General features: G+C 41.6%; 1 protein-coding gene across 2 annotated transcripts in view; it reads left to right on the top strand.

Annotated features, from left to right (window-relative positions):
• Snx25 (sorting nexin 25) overlaps positions 1-23804 on the top strand; it is a 113397-nt gene that overhangs the window by 20929 nt on the left and 68664 nt on the right. The window contains exons 2-3 of one of the 2 annotated variants that reach the window (XM_021219278.2): positions 6731-6815; positions 13904-14120. In XM_021219278.2, coding sequence (XP_021074937.1) covers positions 6794-6815; positions 13904-14120 — 239 coding nt within the window. In that variant the 5' untranslated portion in view covers positions 6731-6793. Of the gene's footprint in view, positions 1-6730; positions 6816-13863; positions 14121-23804 lie in introns of those variants that run through there. The other variant, XM_021219277.1, reaches the window with a different exon arrangement.

The raw sequence follows: 23804 nt of genomic DNA, 5'->3' as shown, positions 1-23804 counted from the left end.
AGTTACCTGGCATCATCAGAACCCAATTCTCCCACCATAGCAAGTCCTGGATACACCATCACGCCAGAAAAGCAAGATTCGGATCTAAAATCACTTCTCATGATGATGATAGAGGACTTTAAGAAGGGCATAAATAACTCCCTTAAAGAAATACAGGAGAACACAGGTAAACAGCTAGAAGGCCTTAAAGAGGAATCACAAAAATCCCTAAAAGAATTACAGGAAAACACAATCAAATAGGCAAAGGAAATGAACAAAACCATCCAAGACCTAAAAATGGAAATAGAAACAATAAAGAAATCACAAAAGGAGAAAAGCTGGAGTTAGTAAACCTAGGAACGAGATCAGAAGTCATAGATGCAAGCATCACCAACAGAATACAAGAGATAGAAGAGTGCAGAAGATGTCATAGAAAACATTGACACAACAGTTAAACAAAACGCAAAAAACAAAAAGCTCCTAACCCAAAACATCCAGGAAACCCAGGACACTATGAGAAGACCAAACCTAAGGATAATAGGCATAGAAGAGAGTGAAGATTCCAAACTCAAAGGACCAGTAAATATCTTCAACAAAATTATAGAAGAAAACTTCCCTAACCTAAAGAAAGAGATGCCCATGAACATATAAACTGGACCAGAAAAGAAATTACTCGTATCACATAATAATCAAAACACCAAATGCACAAAACAAAGAATATTAAAAGCAGTAAGGGAAAAGGGTCAAGTAACATATAAGGCAGACCTATCAGAATGACACCAGACTTCTCACCAGTGACTATGAAAGCCAGAAGATCCTGGACAGATGTGATACAGACCCTAAGGGAACACAAATGCCAGCCCAGGCTACTATACCCAGCAAAGCTCTCAATTACCATTGAGGGAGAAAACAAGATATTCCATGACAAAACCAAATTTACACAATATCTTTCCACAAAGCCCTGCAAAGGATAATAGATGGAAAACACCAACACAAGGAGGGAAACTATACCCTAGAAAAAGCAAGAAAGTAATCTTGCAACAAACCCAAAAGAAGATAGCCACACAAACATAATTTCACCTGTAACAACAAAAATAACAGGAAGTAACAATCACTTTTCCTTAATATCTCTTAACATCAATAGACTCAATCCCCACCCCACCCCAAAAGACATAGACTAACAGACTGGATACATAAACAGGACCCAGCATTTTGCTGCACACAGGACACATACCTCAGTGACAAAGGCAGACACTACTTCAGAGTAAAAGGTTGGAAAACAATTTCCCAAGTAAATTGTCCCAAGAAACAAACTGGAGTAGCCATTCTAATATCGAATAAAATCAACTCTCAACCAAAAGTTATCACAAAAAGATAAGGAAGGACACTTCATACTGGTCAAAGGAAAAATCTACCAAGATGAACTCTCAATTCTGAACATCTATGCTCCAAATGCAAGGGCACCCACATTCATAAAAGTACTTTACTAAAACTTAAAGTACACATCACACCCCACACAATAATAGTGGGAGACTTCAACACCCCACTCTCAGCAACGGACAGATCATGGAAAACAGAAACTAAACAGACACAGTGAAACTAACAGAAGTTATGAACCAAATTGATCTAACAGATTATTTATAGAACATTTCAGTCTAATGCAAAAGAATATACCTTCTTCTCAGCGCTTCATGGTACCTTCTCCAAAATTGGCCATATAATTGGTCACAAAACAGGCCTCAACAGGTACAAGAAGATTGAAATAATCCCATACACCCTATCAGATCACGACAGACTAAGGCTGGTCTTAAATACCAGCAAAAACAACAGAAAGCACACATACACATGGAAGCTGAACAATGCTCCACTCAATGATAACTTGGTCAAGAAAGAAATACATAAAGAAATTAAAGGCCTTTTAGAATGTAATGAAAATGAAGACACATCATACCAAAACTTACAGGACACAGTGAAAGCAGTGGTAAGAGGAAAACTCATAGCTCTAAGTGCCTCCAAAAAGAAACTGAAGAGAGCTTATACTAGCAGCTTGACAGCACATCTAAAAGCTCTAGAACAAAAAGAAGCAAATACACCCAAGAGGAGTAAACTGCAGGAAACAATCAAACCAAATAGAAACAAAAAGAACTATACAAAGAATCAACAAAACCAGGAGCTGCTTCTTTGAGAAAATCAACAAGATAGATAAACTCTTAGCCAGACTAACCAGAGGGCATAGAGACAGTATCTAAATTAATGAAATTAGAAATGAAAAGGGAGACATAACTACGATGTATACCTTAAAATAACTATTCTGTTTTTTTGAATATCAACAGTTGAAAATGTTAAAATCATGTTCTATAAACAGCATGGAAATATTATTGATAATTTTGAGGGGGAGGGGGAGGGGGAAGGCCTGAGTTGGGATCCCTAGAACCCATGTATAAAGTCAGGTGTGATGGTGCATGCCTGCAACCCAATGCTGAGGAGGGCAGAGACAGGATTTCTGAGGTCTGCCAGCCAGCAAGTCTACCTGGATATGCAAACTCCAGGTATAGCCAGAGACCTTGTTCCAAAAAGTAAGGTAAGAGCAATTGAGGAAGACTCTCCATGCTGACCTCTGACCTCCATGTACACATGTGCACACACAAACAACACACATAACATATGTACATAGAATAAGTGCCCTGATGGTGTAAGATTTGCATGCCGTCAAGCTGTACTTCATGTGTATTCTTCCTGCTAATGCCTCCTGACCCTAGTGGTTACTTAGGTACTATTGTTATCTGCTTCACTGATAAGGAAACTGAGGTACAGAAATGTAACTTGCTCATAGTTATAGTTACACAGTGTTGGACACACTGACTCCAAGGAAATAGACCAAAACACCTTTGGATAAAGGGATATTGCTTAGTTCATTCTTTACATCCATAGTATATTGACAGATGTGTCACTAGAACTTATATAGCTGAAAATAACATTTGAAAATTTATAGCCAGTTTGAAATCTGGAGAAGTACCAGTACGAGAGACTTCAAAAATAAATTTCCTTATACTTAAGATAGAAACTCGTCTTTTTTAGAAGGGGGCATATGGTATGCTGTGGTTGTACCATAGTAGAGTGACTGTGCATGTGACGTCATGTGCCAGGAGAAGGGTCTTTCCTTAGGTTTCTTTTCTTTTCTTTTAGATGGGTCTGTGTTGCATGGATTGGCCTCACATTATGGTCTCATACAAGCAAGTAGCTAGGACTATACACTTGAGCCTTTGTACTCAGTTTAGGAAAATAAAGAGGATTGTTTTCCCAGCAATTATTCTTTACTGTTGTGTGTGAGTGGATGCATGCTTGTTTAGGTATCAGGGAGGCTTCAGATTGAACAAGGTCCTCTGCAAAAGCGACAGGTCCTTTTAACCCCTGAGCCAGCTCTTTAGTCCTCTCACCCCAAAGGGGGATTCTCAAAGATTCTGCCAGCGGGACAGGTGGCACAAGTCTGGGGTCCCTGCTCCTGGGAGACTTAAGGAGGACAGTCATGAGTTCCAGGCCATCTGGGCTATATACCAAGTCTTTATAAAAAGTTTCCATGACCGAGAGGTGGTGAGCGACCAGTGAGCTAGCTCTGACCTGATCTAGATAGCACCCAGTGTATGTGCACGTGTAGAAACATCACACAGTACCTTGATGTGCTCTTATGTTATCAGTTAGATTTTAGAGGCAGGTGGATCTCTGTGAGTTCAAGGCCAGAGAGGGCTAGATGGTGAGATCCTGGCTCCGAAAACAAACACTAAATCTTAAGACTCCATAAAAGGGGGAGGAGATTTTATAGAAACTTTCTATCAAGACAAAAACAGTTATCACTCAGCTTATGTTTTGACAGTTTTCTTTTATGCCAAGGAAAGCAAAGCTCACACAAAGCTCACAAAGCAGAGTCCAGCCTTAGCTACCCTGACACGTGGTAAAGCAGACTTGGCTTGCAGGCTCCAGCAACAGGAACAGAAACAGCTCCAGGAAATGTGTGTTTTCCTCCCTGTAAAGGGTAGCCTCCAAGGGAAAAATATCTTAGGAGTGATGTGTCTGTTGCCTCACTCTGGGTGCCTGGCTTTCTACTTTTCTGTGGCTCTCATTTCTACAAGAAATCCTAGTTTGCTTTCCTCCTCCTCCTCCTCCTCCTCCTCCTCCTCCTCTTCCTCCTCCTCCTCTTCCTCTTCTTCCTCTTCCTCCTCCTCCTCTTCTTCCTCTTCTTCTCCCTCCTCTTTCTTTCCCCCCCTTTCACTCTCCCTTTTCTGAGACAGGCTTCTTTGGCCTGAACTTGCCATGAAGACCATGCTGGCCTTGAACTCACAGAGATTCATCTGTCCCTGCCTCCAGAAGTCTGGGATTAAAGTTGTGTGCTACTATGCCTGGTTTCAAGTAGTTTTCTTGAAAACTGGTGACATTCTATGTTGTGTTATTGGTCATAGCTGGATTGTGTTGTTGCATGGGGCATTCTGCCAAGAGCTTTATGTGAGCCTACAGTTATGGACATGATGTAGGCTTGAACCTGCCTCACAGTTTGGTGCAGTGTAAGCCAATAGTGTTTGGGGTAGCACAGAGTTAGAGGAGGTATCTAAAAATTATTGATTTCCATTTATTGTTGAGACAAAAAATCTATACCTCTAGCTCATTGAGTCACAACCTCGTTCGCTATTTATTGCTTTCCTGGCCAATGCTGTGTTTTTCTGTTTTTGGAACTCTGATATCCATTATATTTAAAACCAAGGAACAATAAGACCCTTAAAAAGAGCCTAATAGAAAGTCTGGGTTGGGGCAGGGGTAGCATTAGCAAGTGACAGCAGAGCCAAGCTATTTCAACTGTGGAGCCATGTTCCCAGCCCTGCTTTGCTGCATCAGGTCTGACATGGTGCTCAGTGTGCACAATGGGAACTGTGTGCTTGAGTGTTCCCAATCCTTGCCAGCCTTCATCTAATGAGATGGTCTTTCATGTTTCCCAGCCTTCTCGTTCCTGCCTGGAAAGATATACATGGCTTCTTCATTTCTTTGGATTTGAAGACGTTATTTTTGAGGCCAAGGCAGGGTTTTGAGAAAAGTGAGAAAATTGTGGGATCATAGAATATGGTCAGACACTCAGACTCTGTGGTGAGACAGCCCTGTGACCCTCGTGTGGCTAACGAGGATGAGTGCAGGATTGTATTTGCTTTTGTAAGATAGGTTACCATTACAGTAGCTTCACAGGAAATACACCCATCACCCCTGAACTTTGTGCAACCTTTCCTTACTTTCTTTCCATTTCTCACCCTTCTTTTCCCTTACCCTCTGTCTGTCTGTTTGTTTGTGCTTGGTTTGTCTGTGGCTTAAGTATCCCAGGCTAACTTCAAACTAGCATTGTAGACAAGGATAGTCATCTAATAACCATCCGTTTGTATCGACATACTGGGATTATAGTCATGTGTCTCTGTGTCTGGCTGTTTTTCTTTTTAACTTAAACTAAACTGGAGTACATTGGAAAACCCTTAAAAATCTCTGTGCACAGTAAAGTGGAGAGACATTTGTTTACTGGACTAGTGATGGTGACTGGCATGAAAGGAAAGATGTCATGAGTGGCTTCAGAGCCACCTACAGAGCACTACCCTCTTCCCAGTCTGTGTAGGCTAGAGTTCAGACAGCTCCTGGTTGTCCAGTGACTAGTGTGCTGGCATGCCCAAGTTTCTCTGCAAGGTTCTCTGGTGCTTTCTCTTCACAGGCTATCTCTGGCTTGGCACATAGACAGTTTGAGTGTCTCATGGCTATGGACTGAAAAGCCATTATGTATTCAAGGAAGTGTTTATTCCTATGATCTCTGTTCTTGATTCTGAAGATCTGCTTACATATATTAAAGAAAAGCTTTCAGGTTATGGTCTGACTTTGGAAAATATTTTTTTCCAAAATTGTTATGAATTAGGGAAATTTGCATTGAAACAGTACTATACCTCAAGTGGCCTCCACGTGGAGTCTGATCAGCCCACTTCTGCTTTGGTATTTTAGTACATATACCACAATATTCATTCATAAACACTTTGGTGGACCAGGCTGCTATTATTTTAAAAATATATTTTGTTTTTTTTATTTTATTAAAATAAATGAAACCTATCTTCATGTTAAGATTTAAAACTAACTCAAAGTAACCAGGGTCAGTTTTAATTACAGCCAGACACAGAGACACATGACTGTAATCCCACTATGTAGATGCAAAAGGATGGTTATTAGATGGCTATCCTTGGCTACAATGCTAGTTTGAAGTTAGCCTGGGCTACTTAAGCCACAGACAAACCAAGCACAATATGTGCAATTATATATCGGGATCTCTAATTTTTCCCTCTAGAGAAGTCTGTGTGTAATGGTCTCTGCATCACTTTCTGTCTCCTGCTCTGATTTCCTCAGTGATGGAAGTTTTAAACTAAAACAACCCTTTTCACACAACGCTGATGGTGGTCATGGTGTTTGTAGAAACCCTAACAGAGACAGATAGTGTTATCTTTCCCTCTTTGACTTATTTTTTGTCTATGCTTTTAATTCTTATAAATAGATGATCTAGCTTTTTAGTTTCCTACTACTTCCAATATTATATTTAATTCTTTCGCTTAACATTTCTTAATTAACCTTGAACATTTGTCTCCTTTTCCCGAGTAAGATTATACTCTCCTACTCTTTGTCTTGGTTTTATCCTTTTATGTAGCTGATTCATTCAGTAATCTTGATCATGTCTTTCCTCTCATTTCAGAGCCCTGTATATGGAAATCCACAGGAGACAGCTCAGGGCAGAAGAGTGGTCATTTCTCACAACATGGATCGCGTTCTGAGAGATGGTGAGACAGACTGGGCTCGGGGAATTGCTGTGTGAAGCAATCACTGTCTCAGAGGGAATTTGTAATCTCTAGTTTATCTATCCTTCCTACAGCAGGAGGACTCTTTCATGAGTTTCTGATTGAAGATTGGTGCATCTGTGTTTTGGAAGTCGTTTAAATGTTTATAGAGTAGGAATTTCCAGATCCCATGAAACTCACCAGCATAGGAGAGATTTATCTACAATATGAAGTGCAGATCTGCTCTCTATTCTCCAAAATAGGTTCAGGAAATGTTTCATTCCAGACACTGCCTGGCAGATGTGTTAGGGGTCATTGGACTCGATGCACTCACGCACAGATCAGTTTAAGGAGGTTCAGCGATAGCATCACAGAGTGGAGAACATGCACATGAGGTTTGCATGGAAAGAGACAATTGCAAAGTACACTATAGTATCTAAATACTAATGTTAATTAATATTAATGTGAGGGATACTATGTAGTGTGAAGATCAAATTAAGGCTTTACATGAGTATTAAAATCAGATTTCTAAACATTGATTTCAATTATTATACATGAAAAAAGCTAAGAGGCAACTGAATAAATAATATATAGATAAGTACTTTTTTACTTGGCATAGTTCACAAAAATGTTTAAATTTGAAGATGAGTATACAGAAGTTGGGACATAGTTCAAATTTTTGAATTTTCAGATTGTATAAACTATCATTTATGAACTATTAGTAATGTTTCTTTTAGTGATGAATATAATGACTTTTCTAAAATTTGCTGGATTTAAAATTTTACTTTTATTATTCAAAATTTCATGGTTTTGTTGGGCGTGGCAGGGCAAGCCTTTCGTCCCCACATTTGGGAGGCAGAAGCAGGCAGATCTGCATAGGCAAGGCTACATAGTAAGCTCCTGTCTTTACAAAACAAAAGCCTTGAAAGAGAATTTTCTTTTTACTTATGTGCGTGCATGTGTACGTGTAAGTGCAGATGTGCATGTGCCGTGCCATGCATGTAGAGGTCGGATGATAACTTTGGGAGTTAATTATTTTCTTCTACCATGGCCCCTGGGAATTTAATTCCGCTTGTCTGACTTGCACAGCAAATGCCGTTAATCAGTGACCCATCTTTATGGCCCTGTGCCAATTAAAAAATGCTTATTTTTATTTTATGTACTTGTGTATGAAGGCCTGCATGTATGCATGTGCATCACATGTGTGTCTCGTGCCCTCAGAGAGCAGAAGAGGATATTCGGACTGGGACAGCATTTGCAGCTGTTATGAGCCACCTGATGTGGGTGTTGGGAGCTGAACCTGGGCTTTTTGCAAGGGTAGCATGTACTGTTAAGCACTGAGTCAGCTTTCCAGCTCCTGCTCTAACTGTTGGTTTTTCTTCACTGCCTTAAAATCCCCACCCCCTCCAGAATTCTTAGTTGTTCCATATAGGAAGATTAGTCTGATAAGCTATATCATCATCTCTTTACCTCTGGAGATGTGGCTCAGTGGTTAAGAGCACCTGCTGCTCTTGCAGAGGACCTGGGTTTGGATCCTACAGGGTGGATCCCAGCCATCTGTGTAACTACTCTCTTCTGGCTCCATGGGCACCACACATGCACATGGTGCACAGACAGACATGCAGTCAAACACCCATACATATAAAATAAAAATAAAGCTTTAAAAATGTTTTTAAAAGGGGGCTGGAGAGATGGCTCAGAGGTTAAGAGCACTGACTGCTCCTCCGAAGGTCCTGAGTTCAAACCACATGGTGGCTCATAACCATCCGTAATGAGAGCTGACTCCCTCTTCTGGAGTGTCTGAAGACAGCTACAGTGTACTTACATATAATAAATAAATAAATCTTTAAAAAAATGTTTTAAAAAAAAGTTTACTTCTACAGACCATGTTTTAACTGTCTGTTTGAACGCTGACCACTGTTTCACTGTCTAATATGCCACATCTTACTTGCTTACCCACTGGTGGACATTCGAGTTGCTTCTACTCGGGGCCATTGTAAATACCAATACTATGGTGCCTTCTGAATTTTGTAAGACCTAAAATGTCTTTGCAGTTTTTTGAGCATGACCTTTTTTTTTTTCTCTCGGGTGGGCCAGTTTGTTTGAGCAGCCTTTGTGTGGGTGGGCTTGGGAGAAACTGAGGCCTACCTGACAGAAGCAGGTGACGAATTGCCCTTAGCAATGGATTCTGTGAAAGGAAAGTGCCGTGCAAAGCCTTTGCATAGAAGCTTTGCTTAATTATTATTTGGTATTTTATAAGCATGTTTGATGGTTTGCTTTCTTTTTTAAACTTCTTGTTTTCATTAATGTATCACTTATATGTATCATGGAGATTCTATGTAGTAGTTCATCTTACTGTACAGTTGGCACTAACTAAATCCAGCCCTTTCCCTTCTGACAGTATTCTCTGTGCCACACTGAGGTTGACCTTTTTTTTTTTTTTTTTTTGTATTTTTCTCTTTGTAGCTCGGCTTCTGTTATCTGTTAGACAGCATTGTTAAGCAGCTTCTTAAGAATCAGGAGTCCTTTGTTTTATATAAGATGGTTTTCGGGAAACTGAACATCACATCCTCTACCAAAATAAGAGCTGCTGGCGGCTATAACAATAGATTCTGGAGTGCAGTTTGCGAGTGGCAGGAGCTGATAACAACAGTAACAAACAAGCCAACACTAGGGTTCTGAAATGGTGGACTTGTAAGTTTAGGGTGGCTGTAGAACTGAGTGTTGAGAACGCTGAAGATGACCCCAGCCGTTAGAAACATCCATAGTGAGTGCAGTTTGTATCTTTGGAGTGTGCTTTATATTTCTAACCCATAGCACTGCTATATTCATCTAAACTACAGAGAATGATAACGGGCTTAGTGTTGATAAAAGTGGTAGTCTGTGTGCAGAAAAGCTTAAGTGGCAGTGTGTTTGTCATGGCTGCAGTTAGTTACCTGCAATTGATGTGAACTACGTAATCATTTTCTCCTGAAGCTAATTTTAACTAGATAATATTGTGCCATTTCATCTTTATAAATTTACTTTATTGCCTTTAGAATATATAGTTTAAAACAATGTAATCAAAGAGTTCAGTGAGTTCAAATATATGTGTGGTACCAATATAAACATGTTTGTTGCAAAGGACTCCTTGTGTTGTAGCTCAGTGCCGATGAGGATGAGGAATTGCCTAAAGTCTTTATATTGTGAATTACAAGAGTAAAAAAGTAGGTGTTAGATGGAACAGCATAATTATACTTCATATGCTAGAAGTTAACCTTTTTTTGACCACCTGCTGGCAAGATGATGTACCACTGGTGCAGAGGAGGCATGAATGCTGTTGAGGCAGCCAACTGCTCTCTTAATGGGTTTGAGGCCTGCTTTTCAGGAGGGAATTTATGTTCTGGAGTTGGTTTACCTTTGAGTTATCTTTTTAAAAATTTTGTTGAGTGGGCTGAGAGGTCACGCAGTTGGCAAAATGCTTACCATGCAGACATAAAAACCTACCGTTCAGATAAAAGCCAGACTCACTGGCATACATGGCCACTTCCAGTGTTGAGGAAGTAGAGACAGGTGGATCCCTGGCAGTCAACCTAGCTAAATCAGCTCCAGGTTCAGTAAGGAACCCTGCCTGTCTTTAAAAACAAAGTGGAGAACAAAGAAGGAAGACACTTGACCTTTGTCCTCTACACACATATACAATGCAGACATATATGTACAAAACTTTCTGTTCATTTTTGTGTTTGTATGGGCCTGTATAGCTATGCAATATATATTTAGAAGCATGACATATATGTATATATATATATATATATATATATAATATATATATATATATATATATATATATATATATGCATCTATCTATCTATCTATTTCCAAGTTACACATGTAGCTGTGAAACTTACCTTAAGGATATTGGAAGATCTACTTATGATTTAAAAAAGGCTGAATATAAATTTCCTGTCAATATTGATTTTGTAAGTTCATAACCAAATTGTACTACAATAGCATTTCAGAGTTGTATTAAATAGCCTATGCAATGGAGTTGAGAAATGTAGTAATGCATTTCTTAAATGATACTTTTCATATTGAACCTTTTAGCAGATGTGGTTGTTTAAATAAGAATGGCTTCCATAGGCTCTCATATTTGCATGCTTAGTCTCTAGGGAATGGCAATATTTGGAAGGATTAGAAGGATTAGGAGGTGTGACCTTGTTGGAGGAAGTGTGTGGGCTTGGAGGTTGCAGAAGCCTGTGCCAAGCCCAGGCTCTCTCTCAGCCAGTGGGTTACTGAAAGGAAGCCTCCAATTAAATGTCTTCTTGTAAGATTGCCTTGGTCATGGTGTCTCTTTCTAGCAGTAGAGCAGACACTAGGACAGCACCCTGAGCAGATCTTACTGTAAAGTGACTGCATCTTTTATAGGCTCACTTAACTCTTTGCTGTAAGTTGAAATTAACTTTTACATATCGGTGTGTGTTTCTGATGGGGACATCTATCCTAGCACAGGGATGGAGGCCAGAGGACAACTTTGGGAGTTTCTTCTCTCTTTTCACTTTGCTGAGGCAGTCTCTTATTTCTTACTTTGTTTGCAGGCTTAGCTGGCCTTTGAGCTTCTGACCAGTTTTTCTGTCTCTCCCTTCTCCCTTGGTGCCAAAGTGTGGGATTATAGACATGTGTCACAGCATGTGACTGTTTACTTAGGTCCCAGGGATGAAACTCAGCCTGACAGGCTTGCATGGCAAGCACTTGTAACACTGAACCATCTCCCTGACCCAGAAATTGGATTTTAACAAGAGGAAAAGTGCTTCTACTTCGCATATACTTACACTACAGAATTCTTAGTTTAAAATTTCATGCTATGAAAACTTAGTTTAATAAAAAGAGCAAGGGACCAACCAAGCAGTGCTTTTGGCAAGAGACTCTCCTCCTGCTACTATTACTTTGCTCTGCAGGCAAGGTCCTGTGGAGATCATCTAGGTTTGGTCATCCTTGACCACTAGGTCTGCACCCTTGTGCAAGGGTTGCTAGTGGGAAGAGCACCATCTGGCATGCCTGCCTCTTGGTCAGCTATGCTGCTTTTATGGAGTTCTTTATGTTGACTTGAGCAGATCCTCTTTCCTAGGATGTCCATGCTGTCCTCTTGTGGTTTCTAGAACAAGTTTGGAAAGCGCTGCCTGTGGCTCATTTCTCCATATGAATGTGATTTGAAGGAGTCGGGTGAACAGTGGACAAGGACGCTGTTTCTGTGTTCTCCTGTCTGTTATTCTTACCGCTTGTCTCCTACTGCTTATGCATGTGGGAGACCACAATGTACAGAGTCAGGCAGGAGGGGTGGCCTTGCTGCCTGAAGTTACTTTACTCCTCTAACCTCAGTTTCCTGACATGCTCAGTTGCTGTGTAAGAACCATGTTCTATTTGTTTGTCACAAATGAATGAGACTATAGAGGTACCTTGTTTCAGTTTTCATCTTAAAGCCTTACATCTGGACCAGAAAATGTCTCTGCCTTGTTATTGGAATCACCCAGTTCAAGATGGGGTACAGCGACTCTGCAAAAGCTAGGCCACTTAACAGCCATCTGATCAAATGTCTGGGTGTTAACATAAAAATGAGTGAGACGCCTAAGCCTCATCTGTTTGATGGCTTTTCTTCCATGCTCGACGGTTACTGATGTGCCTGTCCGTTCCACCTTCATACCAGAGCTGTAAGATACTGTTTCAGGAATAGTTGAAGAGTGTGGTAGCACTTCCCCTTTCCTTCTCTCTTTCTCAGCTAATCATTCTCAGCTAGAAGGTACAACTGAAACTGTTGGACTCACCTTGACATTTTACTTAAAGCTTGGCATATGTAAATGTCAACAAAATTTTAGATGTTCTATACATGGTTTTTTGTTTATCTGTGTGGCTGTCTGTCTCTGTCTTCTGACTGTTAAGACAGGGTTTCCCTATCTAGCCCTCACTGGCCTGGGACTTGCAGTGTAGGTCAGGCTGTTCTCCAGTTGTCAGAGGTCTGCCTAGTCTGTCTCCCCACCGTTAGGATTAAAGGTGTGCACTACCTTCCCAGGCACAGAGTAGTGTTTGAAAAAGGAAAGCTTTGAGAAATAAATGATTTAAAAATATCAGTCAGCTTTGTGTTCTTGAGATGAGCAAAGTTATGTGGCTAAATATGTCCCCCACAGCCCTCAGAGGTGACGTCATCTATGCCAGATGTTGGTTTGTTGTTCAGAAGTCCTTTCCTGAGTACTCACATTAACTCTACAGACTTTCTGTTTAAATAGAGTGGTGATGTCTGACATGGACAGCTACTAGAACTACAATGGGACTTTGGAGCACCAAAAACTTGAAACTTGAGTAGTTCATTTGTGATTGCTATAACTATAAAGTATGTACCAGATTTCAAAGCATGGTTTTAAAAAGTAATGAAAATATTTAATTTTAAATGCTGATTACTTAATATTATAAAAGTACATTATATGAAATGACATATGTTATTTATTTTACCTGTTTTTATTCTGTTAGTATGGGTAGCAGAAAAATGTGAAGGTACATATACAGATTCTCATGTTTCTATTGGATGGGCCTACCCTACAAATAGGCGATCTTGAATCTCCCAGTGAAGGTAGCTGGCCACACATGCTAATTGTTTGTGATGCTGGGTTGTGGGACTATATTCTGTGATTGTGTTCTTGTGTTATTGTTCTGTATTGTTGGGTTCTTAGTAGGAGACAGAATACTGAATCTATTATGTAATTGAATGAATCATGGTTTAAGTATCAAAGGGTAAAGGACTCTAAAGATTATAGATAAGGAGGCAGAGTACCTTGGGATGGAATAAACTTGACAGAAGTACCTTTTCTTACATGAGCTTTGGGTGCTTATTGGAGAAGCATGAGCTTAGCCAAATCAAAGATTGAGAAGATTGGCTGTATTGTATGTATTTAAGTAGATGGGCATCAAGATCAAGTATTTAAACTTAGGCAGCATAAGAGCAGCATTCCAGCTAGATGAGGGTCTTTTAACGTAGAAGCTTTCCTTTACCTTGTTCTGTGTCATTAAACAATGGACTGCCTTGATGCTTGCAACTTTGACCCTGCTTTGCTTATTCCTCATAGTGTTCGACTACAGTTACAGAGACTATATTCTCTCCTGGTATGGGAACCTCAGCAGAGATGACGGACAGCTCTACCATCTGCTCTTAGATGACTTCTGGGAAATTGTCAAGCAGATTCACCACAGGCTGAGTCACGTGGATGTGGTTAAAGTTGTCTGTAATGATATTGTAAAGGCTTTGCTCACTCACTTCTGTGACCTGAAAGCTGCTACTGCCAGGTAAGTGTCTTAGTTATGGTTCCATTGCTGTGAAGGGACACCATGACCAAAGTAGCTCTTCAATGCGACAACGTTTACATGGGGGCTGCCTTACAGTCTCAGAGGTTCAGTCCATTATCATCATGGTGGGAAGCATGGCATCATGCAGGCAGAAATAGCGCTATAGCTGAGAGTTGTACATCTTGATCAGAAAGCAGCCAGGAGAAGGCAGTGTCACACTGGCCAGGCTTGTGTATATAGATGAGACCTCAAAGCCCTGCTTCCACAGTGACATAGTTTCGCCAACAAGGCCACACCCCTCCAGTAGGGCTGCACCTCTTCCTAGTACTACTCCCCATGGGTCAAGCTCACTCACACTGCCACAACCAGCAAGCCTTCCCCTCCCTCATTAAAATAGTCCTCCTTTTGAGGAGACAAAACGAGGCAGTACTTTAGATGGTCTGCCTGCTTGACTTGGAATGTAGACACTTGGAAGGGAAATTGTTACAATGTACTCAGAGAGTAGATTTCTTAATAACTTTATAATTGAAAGTTGCATTATAGATTTATGTGGTTTTATAAGTAATTTATGCAGTGTACTGATGATGGTCTAGCAAGCCTCATACTGAACTTAACTTATAATATTGTGGGTACCTAAAGATGAAATAAATACACTATTTTATAGTGTGGTATAGAATCAGTGAACTTAGAAATTTGAGAAAAAAATATAGCTCATATTTCCTTTTTGTGTTTCTTTTAAGAGCTCAATTATATCACAATAGCCTGAAAGTTATTTCTTTTAAATTTCCCCTTTGTGTGTACATTCGCTTTACACAGAATCTTTTCATATAAGAGTGCAATGCATTTTGAACGTCCTTCCCTATATCTCCTTACCTTGATCTGTCACGTCTCTACTTGTTAGTCCCCTTTGTTCCCCTAAAGTTTCAGTTCTCCTTTCACGCCATGTAGTCACACATTATTTTATGTGCTTATGTGAAGATCTAGAAACCACAAATGGAAGATGAGATCTTTGTCTTCCTGAGACTTAATTCACTTTAGTATGATTCTCTCCAGCTAGATCTATCTTCCTACAATCAATATAACTTCATTCTTTATGAATGAAGTTCAGAAATTTGCATTGTTTGTATATACCCCATTTTCTTTATCTATTACTCCTGTTGTTCAACCTCTAGATTGGTTCTATAGCATAGCTATTTTAACTTTTTAAAATAATGTTTTTTAACTCTTTGAAAGTTTCCATACATTTATAAAATGTATATTAATCATACCCATCTACTACTACCTCCTCCCTCCTCCCCCAGTGCTCCCCAGGCCGTTCCTCTCAGCGTCATGTCCTCCTTTTCTTTTTTGTTTTGATTCTCATTAGTTCTGCCCATAAGCACTTGGGTATGTGGCCATCCACTGGGGCTCAAGCAGCCTACCAGCAGCCATGTCCCCAAAGGAGAGGGGATTTCCCTCAATCCCTGTGCAGCTGTCAGCTGCTGCTCCTCCAGTAGACCTGGGGCCCAGTCAGTGATGGGATTTCACTGGCCTGCCCCCTGTGCAGGTAACCATGGCCACTGTGAGTTGTGAGTGCAATGACTCTGTCGTGTCTGGAAGCATGTAGTAGCTCGTCCCCACATCCATTGGCTCTTTCCGTGTCCTCTTCCCATAACTCATCCTGAGCCTTGGGTGGAGGGAGGTGGATCCAGATGACCCAGACAGAGCTGAGAGCTCAGTTAGTTATATGCAGCATTTTGACCAGCAGTGAGTCTGCATCAGCTATCACTGCAAAGAGAAGTCTGTGGGTGCAAACACATATTTAGAAGGTGGTTTAATAGCATGGCCATTTAGTGAAACAGCAGTAGGTTCCTGCCAAGACCCTAAAACTTCCCCAGTCTTGGGCATCTGACCAAATTTACAGTACCAGGCACAAAAGCCTTCCTGTAGAGCAGACCTTGTAGCCAGTCTGAAAGCTGTCTGTTGTTCCCATAACTGTCATGTCAGGATCACACCAGGGCACATCTTGCCTGGAAGGTCAGGCATTGTAGCATGCAGGCCCACAGCTGGATGAAACCATTGATGTTGTTCCCTCCCAGCAGCCTGCATAGTGCCTCCTGGCACTCAGAGCTAGTCAGCAGGGAGAGCTTCCTCGGCATGGGGAGGTTCAGCTCTCCATGTCCTGCTTCCAGAGTGGATGGGGGCTTCAGTGGGAGTGTCCTATCATCTGCATATGGTAGGCAACAGAGAGCAGTGGCAATAGCCTACTTTGTTCTGAGTGCCTCTGGAACCCTGAGAGTAGCTCAAAGGGAGGGACCCAGAGACTGGCATTGAGATGTCATTGGATGTCCTATACCTTCTGGGAGCAGCACTACTTGTTCAGGGTATTTCTATTCATACTCCCCTTTAAAAAGAATATGTTCAATACACTTGGAAACTAGTGGATTTCTCTAAGGCTTCTTCATGTAGCCTTAGTGTAGTCTCCCCCCATCCTCTCCTCTCCCAGTTTGCCTGTCATGACTCTAGCTCTTTAACTCTGAGGATAGCCTCCATACTTTTCATATCGCCAGTGCCCTAGCATTCCCTCTAGTTACTTTTTCCTTGTGTTGGCAAATCATAGGTTTCTATGAAGCTTTTTAACATACCTTTCATGTTTGTTAAGCCACCTGCCAGTACCCCATTTCCCCATTTCCCATCTGCTTCCATGTTTGTACACTTCTGCCCACAGTATCCCCTTCTCTACTCTCATTGTACCTGTATTTTACCATCCCCCTTCCCTTAAGATGTCTATCCTCAGTGGCCTATTTCTACTCTTCCTGGTTTCTACACGTGCTCCAGATTAAACATAACAAAACAAATGATTCAAAGTATGACCCACACATGAGAGGGAACACACAGCACTGGCTTTCTGGGGCAGAGTGACCTCACTCACTATAGTGCTTTCCAGTTCTATCCATTTACCTTCACATCTCATTGATTTTTACAGCTGAGTACTATTCAGTTGTGTTATACACCACAGTGTCCTTATCCATCAGCTGATGGACAACGTGGTTGATTTCGTTTCTCAGATGTTATGAATTGAGCTGCAGGACAACTTAGGTGTTTTCAGGAGTGCTGCAAAGAGCAGTGGTGTGCAAGTATTTGTGTTACACGTTGGCTTGTGGTCATTTGGGTACAGATAAGAGTGGCATATAGCTGGGTTCTATGGTGAACCTAATTTTAGGTTGTTTTTTTTTAAAAAAAGATATTTATTTATTTAGTGTGTGTGTGTGTGTGTGTGTGTATCTCTGTGTGTGTGCATGCACATGCACACTTAGGTCTTCAGGCTTGTGTGGCAAACACTTTTACTTGCTGAACCATGTCCTGGACTCCGATGTTTGTTTTTTGAGGCCCCCACACTGACTTGTTAGCGACTAAATGGGTCGATAGTCTCGCCAGCACTGCATCAGTGTCCCCTTCTGTGTCTGCTCTTGCTGCTCTCATTTCTTGTTGCCTGTTTTTCTAGTGACTGCCGTTCTGACTAGCTCGGGATGGAATCTCAGGGTAGTTTTTAATTTGTGTCTCTCTGATACCTAGTGATGTTCTAAAAACTGTTAAGAGGAACATAATGTCAGCACTTGTGGGCTCTTAATTAGAGAATTGGTTTCATTTTGAGAAAGATATGTGTGTGCTTATCTGGTGCGAACCTGGCTTTGGAGGCCGTCAGCAGGGCTATTTTTATGCGAGGAACAAATCGTTTTCCTAGGCTTGTTAGTAGAGCCTTAAGTTTATACTTTGCTCTCGAGCGAGTGCAAGGATGGTGAATTACAGCCCATGTGACTTACACAGAGAGGGTGGTCCTAAAGAAATGAGTTGTGCTGCCTTTGGGTCATGCAGTTGTTTGGAGTGGCACTGGCATGGCGTGGAGTTAAGATTGCTTATGCTAGGTTTCAGGAATGTCAGCCTTGGCTTCCTCATTAGCAGTGGGTAGCTCTGTGCTGAGTGAATCACATGAAGGCCCCTGTTCTGGCTGGTGACACTGCCCTGGCAGTAGACTGGCTGCTAAGAGTGGCAGCTATCCATTCTCACTCGCACAAAGCTGTCTTCTCTCCCCAGGTCTGCTGATAAGGCCAAATCCAGAGCCATTACGTTCCCTCTGCCTTCCCACTGTTTGCTGCTGGCTGCTCCAGCGTTTTGCAAGCTGCTCCAACTATAATGCATAGTGAGGAGTCCATTTCTGGTGTGCCTCACTTTCATAAAGTGGTACTCTTATTAGCTGTGATAACTGATGGTCTTTTTTCCTGTAACACTGTTATTTAAATGTCATTTGAGACTAACTCAATTTTATCATCTTATTACTTAGGCCACAGCCTGTCTGAAAACCATTACCATCGGACCATGCATCTCGGAATTCTTTATCTTTAGATAGCCCTATAATCTTTTTTTTTTTTAAAGATTTATTTATTTTATTTATATGGGTACGCTGTCGCTATCTTCAGACACACCAGAAGAGGGCATCAGATCCTATTACAGATGGTTGTGAGCCACCATGTGGTTGTTGGGATTTGAACTCAGGACCTCTAGAAGAGCAGTCAGTGCTCTTAACCGCTGAGCCATCTCTCCAGCACCAGCCCTATAATCTTAAAAGCTACCAAATGTCAGACTGCTGTTGTTCATGTGGCTCACATCTAGTGATGTGCCACAGGCACCCTGCACCGGCAGGTGACAGCTGCTTGTATAGGCCCTCCCAGGTCCAATTGAGCTCAGTGAAATCATGTTGCTGCCTTGAAATTGGCCATTCACACTATGGAATGGGAAAATACTTCAGCTTAGAATTTTGTCCTGTGAAGAACTAATTGTTAAATATTTGCCAGCCTCACTTATTGAATCCATTATATTCATCAATATTTACAGCATCAGATATTTAAGCCAAAAAGCTTTTCAAGTACGAGTTCACATTGTGTTCTCTTTAGAAAATCCCGCTAATGATTTTGGAAAATGACTTGCGAGTGAAAGAGAAAAATGACATTTTGTCATTTTGTGGTAGTAAAATAATAATGAATATGGGTTGGCCTTATAGATTCCCTAAATGGTGTTTGGAACAAGTGGGAGTCTCTCACAGCACCCTGCTGTGTGCTGTGAAACTACCTTCTGGCAAACAGCATGTGTGGCTAGAAAGTGAACAGGATCCTTAGGTCTCCCTGTGGACTTGGTAGCTTATGCCCTCCTTTAGGCCTTGGCACTGTTGTTTATTATTATGTCGTTTGCTGTGGTGCCCACCAGTGAAAGTATCCCATGGTTCTGCCCGGCTGATAATCATCAAAGACTCATTAGGATTCAGGGAGACTTGTTTCAAAGTTCTCAAGATTTAGGAGAAAGGGACACATGGGTAGAGAAATCTAGTGTTTTATGAATATCTAATTTCAACATAAGAGTATGTTTTTCACTGAGGCGTATGCCAGCATTCTGAGAGCTGCTTTAGAAGATGGGGTCAGCACCGTAAGTAAAACATGAGAATGACAGAGAGGACAGACAGTCCGTCAGAGAGGACAGACAGAGTCCATGTTAGAAGCGCTTACTTTGCAGGCTCGGAGGGTTTTTCAGTTGATTTCATTGTTAGTCTCTTCCGGTATTCCAGAGTGGCCCCCAATTCACTGTGTAGCAGAACTTCTGATCTCCTGCGTCCACCTCCTAAGTTACAGGTGTGTGCCATAGTGACCCCCACGGCCTTGTGCAGGTTAGGCAACAGCTGTGACAAGCCCGTAGTTTTTTATTTCTTGTTACGTTAGTTGATGATAAAAATGTACAGAAAAAAAATGAAGAAAAATCTCTATCCATATTTTCTATAGTTACATATACTTGAAAGAATGCCAGTTATTTGCTAGTACTAGAACTGCTGTTCATTTGGGTGGTTTGGTCTGAGAACAATGATTATTGATGTAGCATTATAAAAAGTACACAGTCAGGCCTGCCTGCAGTGAGTGTAGGTTTGACACTCACTGTTGCTCTGGGTAATACCATTCTTGTCCTGTAAATCTACCTGGTGGACAGATCTCTGTGGGCTGCAAAATGATGTGGGCGGCCTGGGAAGCACACCCTTGAGTTGGTGACTGTCAGGAGAATAATGAATTGCAGTAATAAGAATCACATCCTTTGCCTGACTGCTAAGCGGTTGTTGGAGGCAGGTTTCTGGTCAGCCAGGGCTTCTTTCCCGCTTGTCAGTCTGCTGCTGCTGTAAGCCAGTCTAGACCACACTTAAAGCCCGCTCGACTTCCACTTCCTTTTCCTGTTGGTCTTGTGTTAGCATGGTTCAGAAAGTCTAAAAAACGATTGCCTTTATACTTTCAGTTCAATCACATTTTAAAAAGTTTACAATCTCCTCACAATCTGTGTTTTGTGTGCCTGTGGAACATAGGCTTCTTATCTGAGGGAATGTCTTTAGTCACATGTTTTCTTTCTTTACGTTTGATGTGTTTTCCCTGCCCTTTTCAACCTCTGACTATAGTGTAGCATAACACAGACTCGAGAGGGAGACAGAGAGAGAAAGAGAGAGAGAGAGAGAGAGAGAGAGAGAGAGAGAGAGAGAGAGAACCGTTTCCCCCATTTATCACTTCCGTGCCTTTGTTCATCTGCACTTATACACATCTTCATTTTCTCATCTGTACAATGGTAGTGGTGATGTCTGCCTCTTGGTGTAGGTGGGAGGGTTGGATCATACCGTACCAGTGACATGTATCAAAGTTGCTGACTTCTTCCCTTTTCAAGGAGTGAGAACTAGGGGTGATTAGTAGGAATTGCAGTGGCTGATCAACACCACCAAAGGCTGTAACACAGCAAGCCCATTACAGTTCGCCAGAAGCTAGGTGGACTTGCTCACCTATAGTGGCCATGCTTTGTGAGCCCTCTCTGCTCACAAACAGTGCTGATGAAGGGTGTCACTCAAGTGTCCTGCTTAGCATTTGCAGGAGAGGCTAGAGGAGTCAGGTGGGAGGTTTTCCTGTACAGTGAGGGTATTGGGCCAGCCCTCTCTGGCATTTGGCTTTCTTAGTTTTCCCCTAACTCAGCTGTAAGGAAGGAGGGGAATTTGTGACACTTTTATGACCATGCAGGTCCCAGTTGATGTGTAGGCTCAGTATTATCTAAAGAAGCATTTTCTGTAAAAGGAGGTTTTCTTTCGGCTGTCCTCCCCCAGTAAGTGCTAACCACATGTGTGTTTTAAGGTGTTAAGTTACATATGCCAGGGCTTGAGATGATCAAGGAATAGCATCTCGGTGTGTGCTGTATGGAAATAGCAGCTCCAGCTATAGCTGAAAATGAAGATACCTGGAGGGCGAGACTCCCAGGGTCACAGCACACTCGGGCTCTGGAGCAGTTAGTGCTTTCCTATTGAGCTGCTGCCCCAGGGCACTCCCTTTAATAAGTTATGAAGGCTGGCATTGACTTCATTCTGTGGCCCTTGCAGGCCTTGAGCTCATGATTGTAGGCTTGGCATCATCTTTTGTTGGTTGTTTTGTGTTTTTAAAGAGAGGGTCTTACAGCTTAAGCTGGATCAGAACTCCTGACCCCCTTGCCCCCCTCTCTTTCTGAGTACTGCTTTTATGTAGTGCACCATCATGCTTCCCTTCAGGAACCTTTAAAAAAGCCAACATGGAGACCAGAATGTAAAATGTTAATCCAGGATGCATGAAGCCTGCATTTGATTCAAAAGCAGCCTATAAATGGGGCACACGGGTGCACATCTGTAATCCCAGAACTGGGAGATGAAGGCAGGAGGATCAGGACTCGAGGGTTATCCTAATGTTGCATAACAAATTCAAGGCTACCCTGGGCTACAAGAGACCCTGTCAAAAATAAATCAATAAAAATAAACACCAGCAGAGGTGTGCATATATAAAGCCTTACTCATAAAATGTCTTCATGTCTTTGGCTTTGCACATTCGGATAGAATTCTTCTAGGCCATTCCAGCATTCGGAGAAGGCAATGGCTCTTTTTTTTGGTGTACACATTCAGTTAGTGTAGTCTCTAGTGTAAGAAGTCACCATGTACTCTTGAGAGGCATTAATCATAAAGATACCAATATGCATTTCATGTTTCATTTCCTGTGTAGTCCTTAATGTGTTTTCTGCACTCTAGAGTATTTGCTCAGTATTGGCCTCTTGTTACTATGGAATCTTTGCCACTTATCTCCACTAACAGATAGTAGGAAATTACCATTCCACAAAGCTACAGAATAGAAAAATTTAGACTGCTCTTTCTACTACTCAGATACTCCAAAATAGTGGTTCTGGGGTGTACTTAGTGCTGACAGGGATCTATGGCTACAGCTGGAAAAAACCTGGGATCCTCACAGATGCAATTTGCCATCGCCTTTGGGAGCATTAAACAATATCCCATAGAATTATCCATAGAAATAATCCAGGCTTACTACCCTACAATTTCTTCATCAAAAAAGTGGCTCATGATACTGGTTTATGCTTTATTAGTTTTTAAAAACGGATGCTATGAATCCTTTAAGACAGACTGTTTCTCCTCTGTTTGCGTTCTCTTCAGTCAAGTGCACAGCTGCATGCAGGATGTGCATGGAGTGGGAAGGCAGAAAGGAACACCTGCCTAGCCAGCCACATCACCTGGATTAGTTCCACTGATCAGTGGGTGACAGAAGTCAAAGCCTGTTTACTTTCACATCCAGCCTTTAATCTCAGCAGTCAGGAGGCAGAGGCAGATGGGTCTCTGAGTTTGAGGCCAGCCTGGCCTACATAATGAGTTCCAGGCTGGCAAATAAATTAGCAAACACAATCAAACAAACAATAAATAAGATTCATCTGGAAACTTGAAGGTTGTGTAATTAAAGAAATTCTCCTACCATTTTGAATTGTTGCTAGTATTTGGAAGTTCTTTTTTTTTTTTTCTTTTACTTTTTTTTTATTATTTTCTTTATTTACATTTCAAATGCTATCCTGAAAGTTCCCTATACCCCACCCCCCCCCCTGCTCCCCTACCCACCCACTCCCACTACTTGGCCCAGGCCTTCCCTTGTGCTGGGTCATATAAAGTTTCTTATGACCTTTGATACTACTTAAGGTAGTTATCATGGTTGCCTTTGAAAATATAATGCGGCCACATATCCTTCTTTGTTTTCTGTTGTTGTGGCAAACACTGACCAAAAGAAACTTGGAGGAGTGGGTTTATTTGGTTTACACTTTCTGAACACAGTTCATTATTGAGGGAAGTCAGGCCAAGAGCTCAAGACCTCAAAGCAGGACCTGAAGCAGAGACTATGGAGGAACACGTTTTAACTGGCTGGCTCTCCAAGGCTTGCTCAACTTGCTGTCTATACACCCCAGAACCACCTGATCAGTGGAGGCACTGCACACAGTGAGCTGGGCCTCCCCTCATCAATTATTAATTAAGAAATTGTTCTCATTGATATGGCTTAGCAGTTAAGAACCCTTGTTGCTCTTTCAGAGGACCCAGGTTTGATTCCCAGCTCTAGGAGACTCACAACCATCTTTAACTTCAGTTCCAGGATATCCAACACCTTCTTGCCTTTTAGAGTACCAGGCATGCATGTGGTGCACAGACATATATGCAAACAAAATATCCATAATCGTAAAATAAAAGTAACTTTAAAATAGAAAAGGAAGGAAGGAGGGAGGGAGGGAGGGAGGGAGGGAAGGAGGGAAGGAGGGAAGGAGGGAAGGAGGGAAGGAGGGAAGGAAGGAAGG

The sequence above is a fragment of the Mus pahari genome, chromosome 19, assembly GCF_900095145.1.
Source record: "Mus pahari chromosome 19, PAHARI_EIJ_v1.1, whole genome shotgun sequence".
NCBI classification, from domain to species: Eukaryota; Metazoa; Chordata; class Mammalia; order Rodentia; family Muridae; genus Mus; species Mus pahari.
This window is presented reverse-complemented; position numbering and strand designations above follow the sequence as displayed.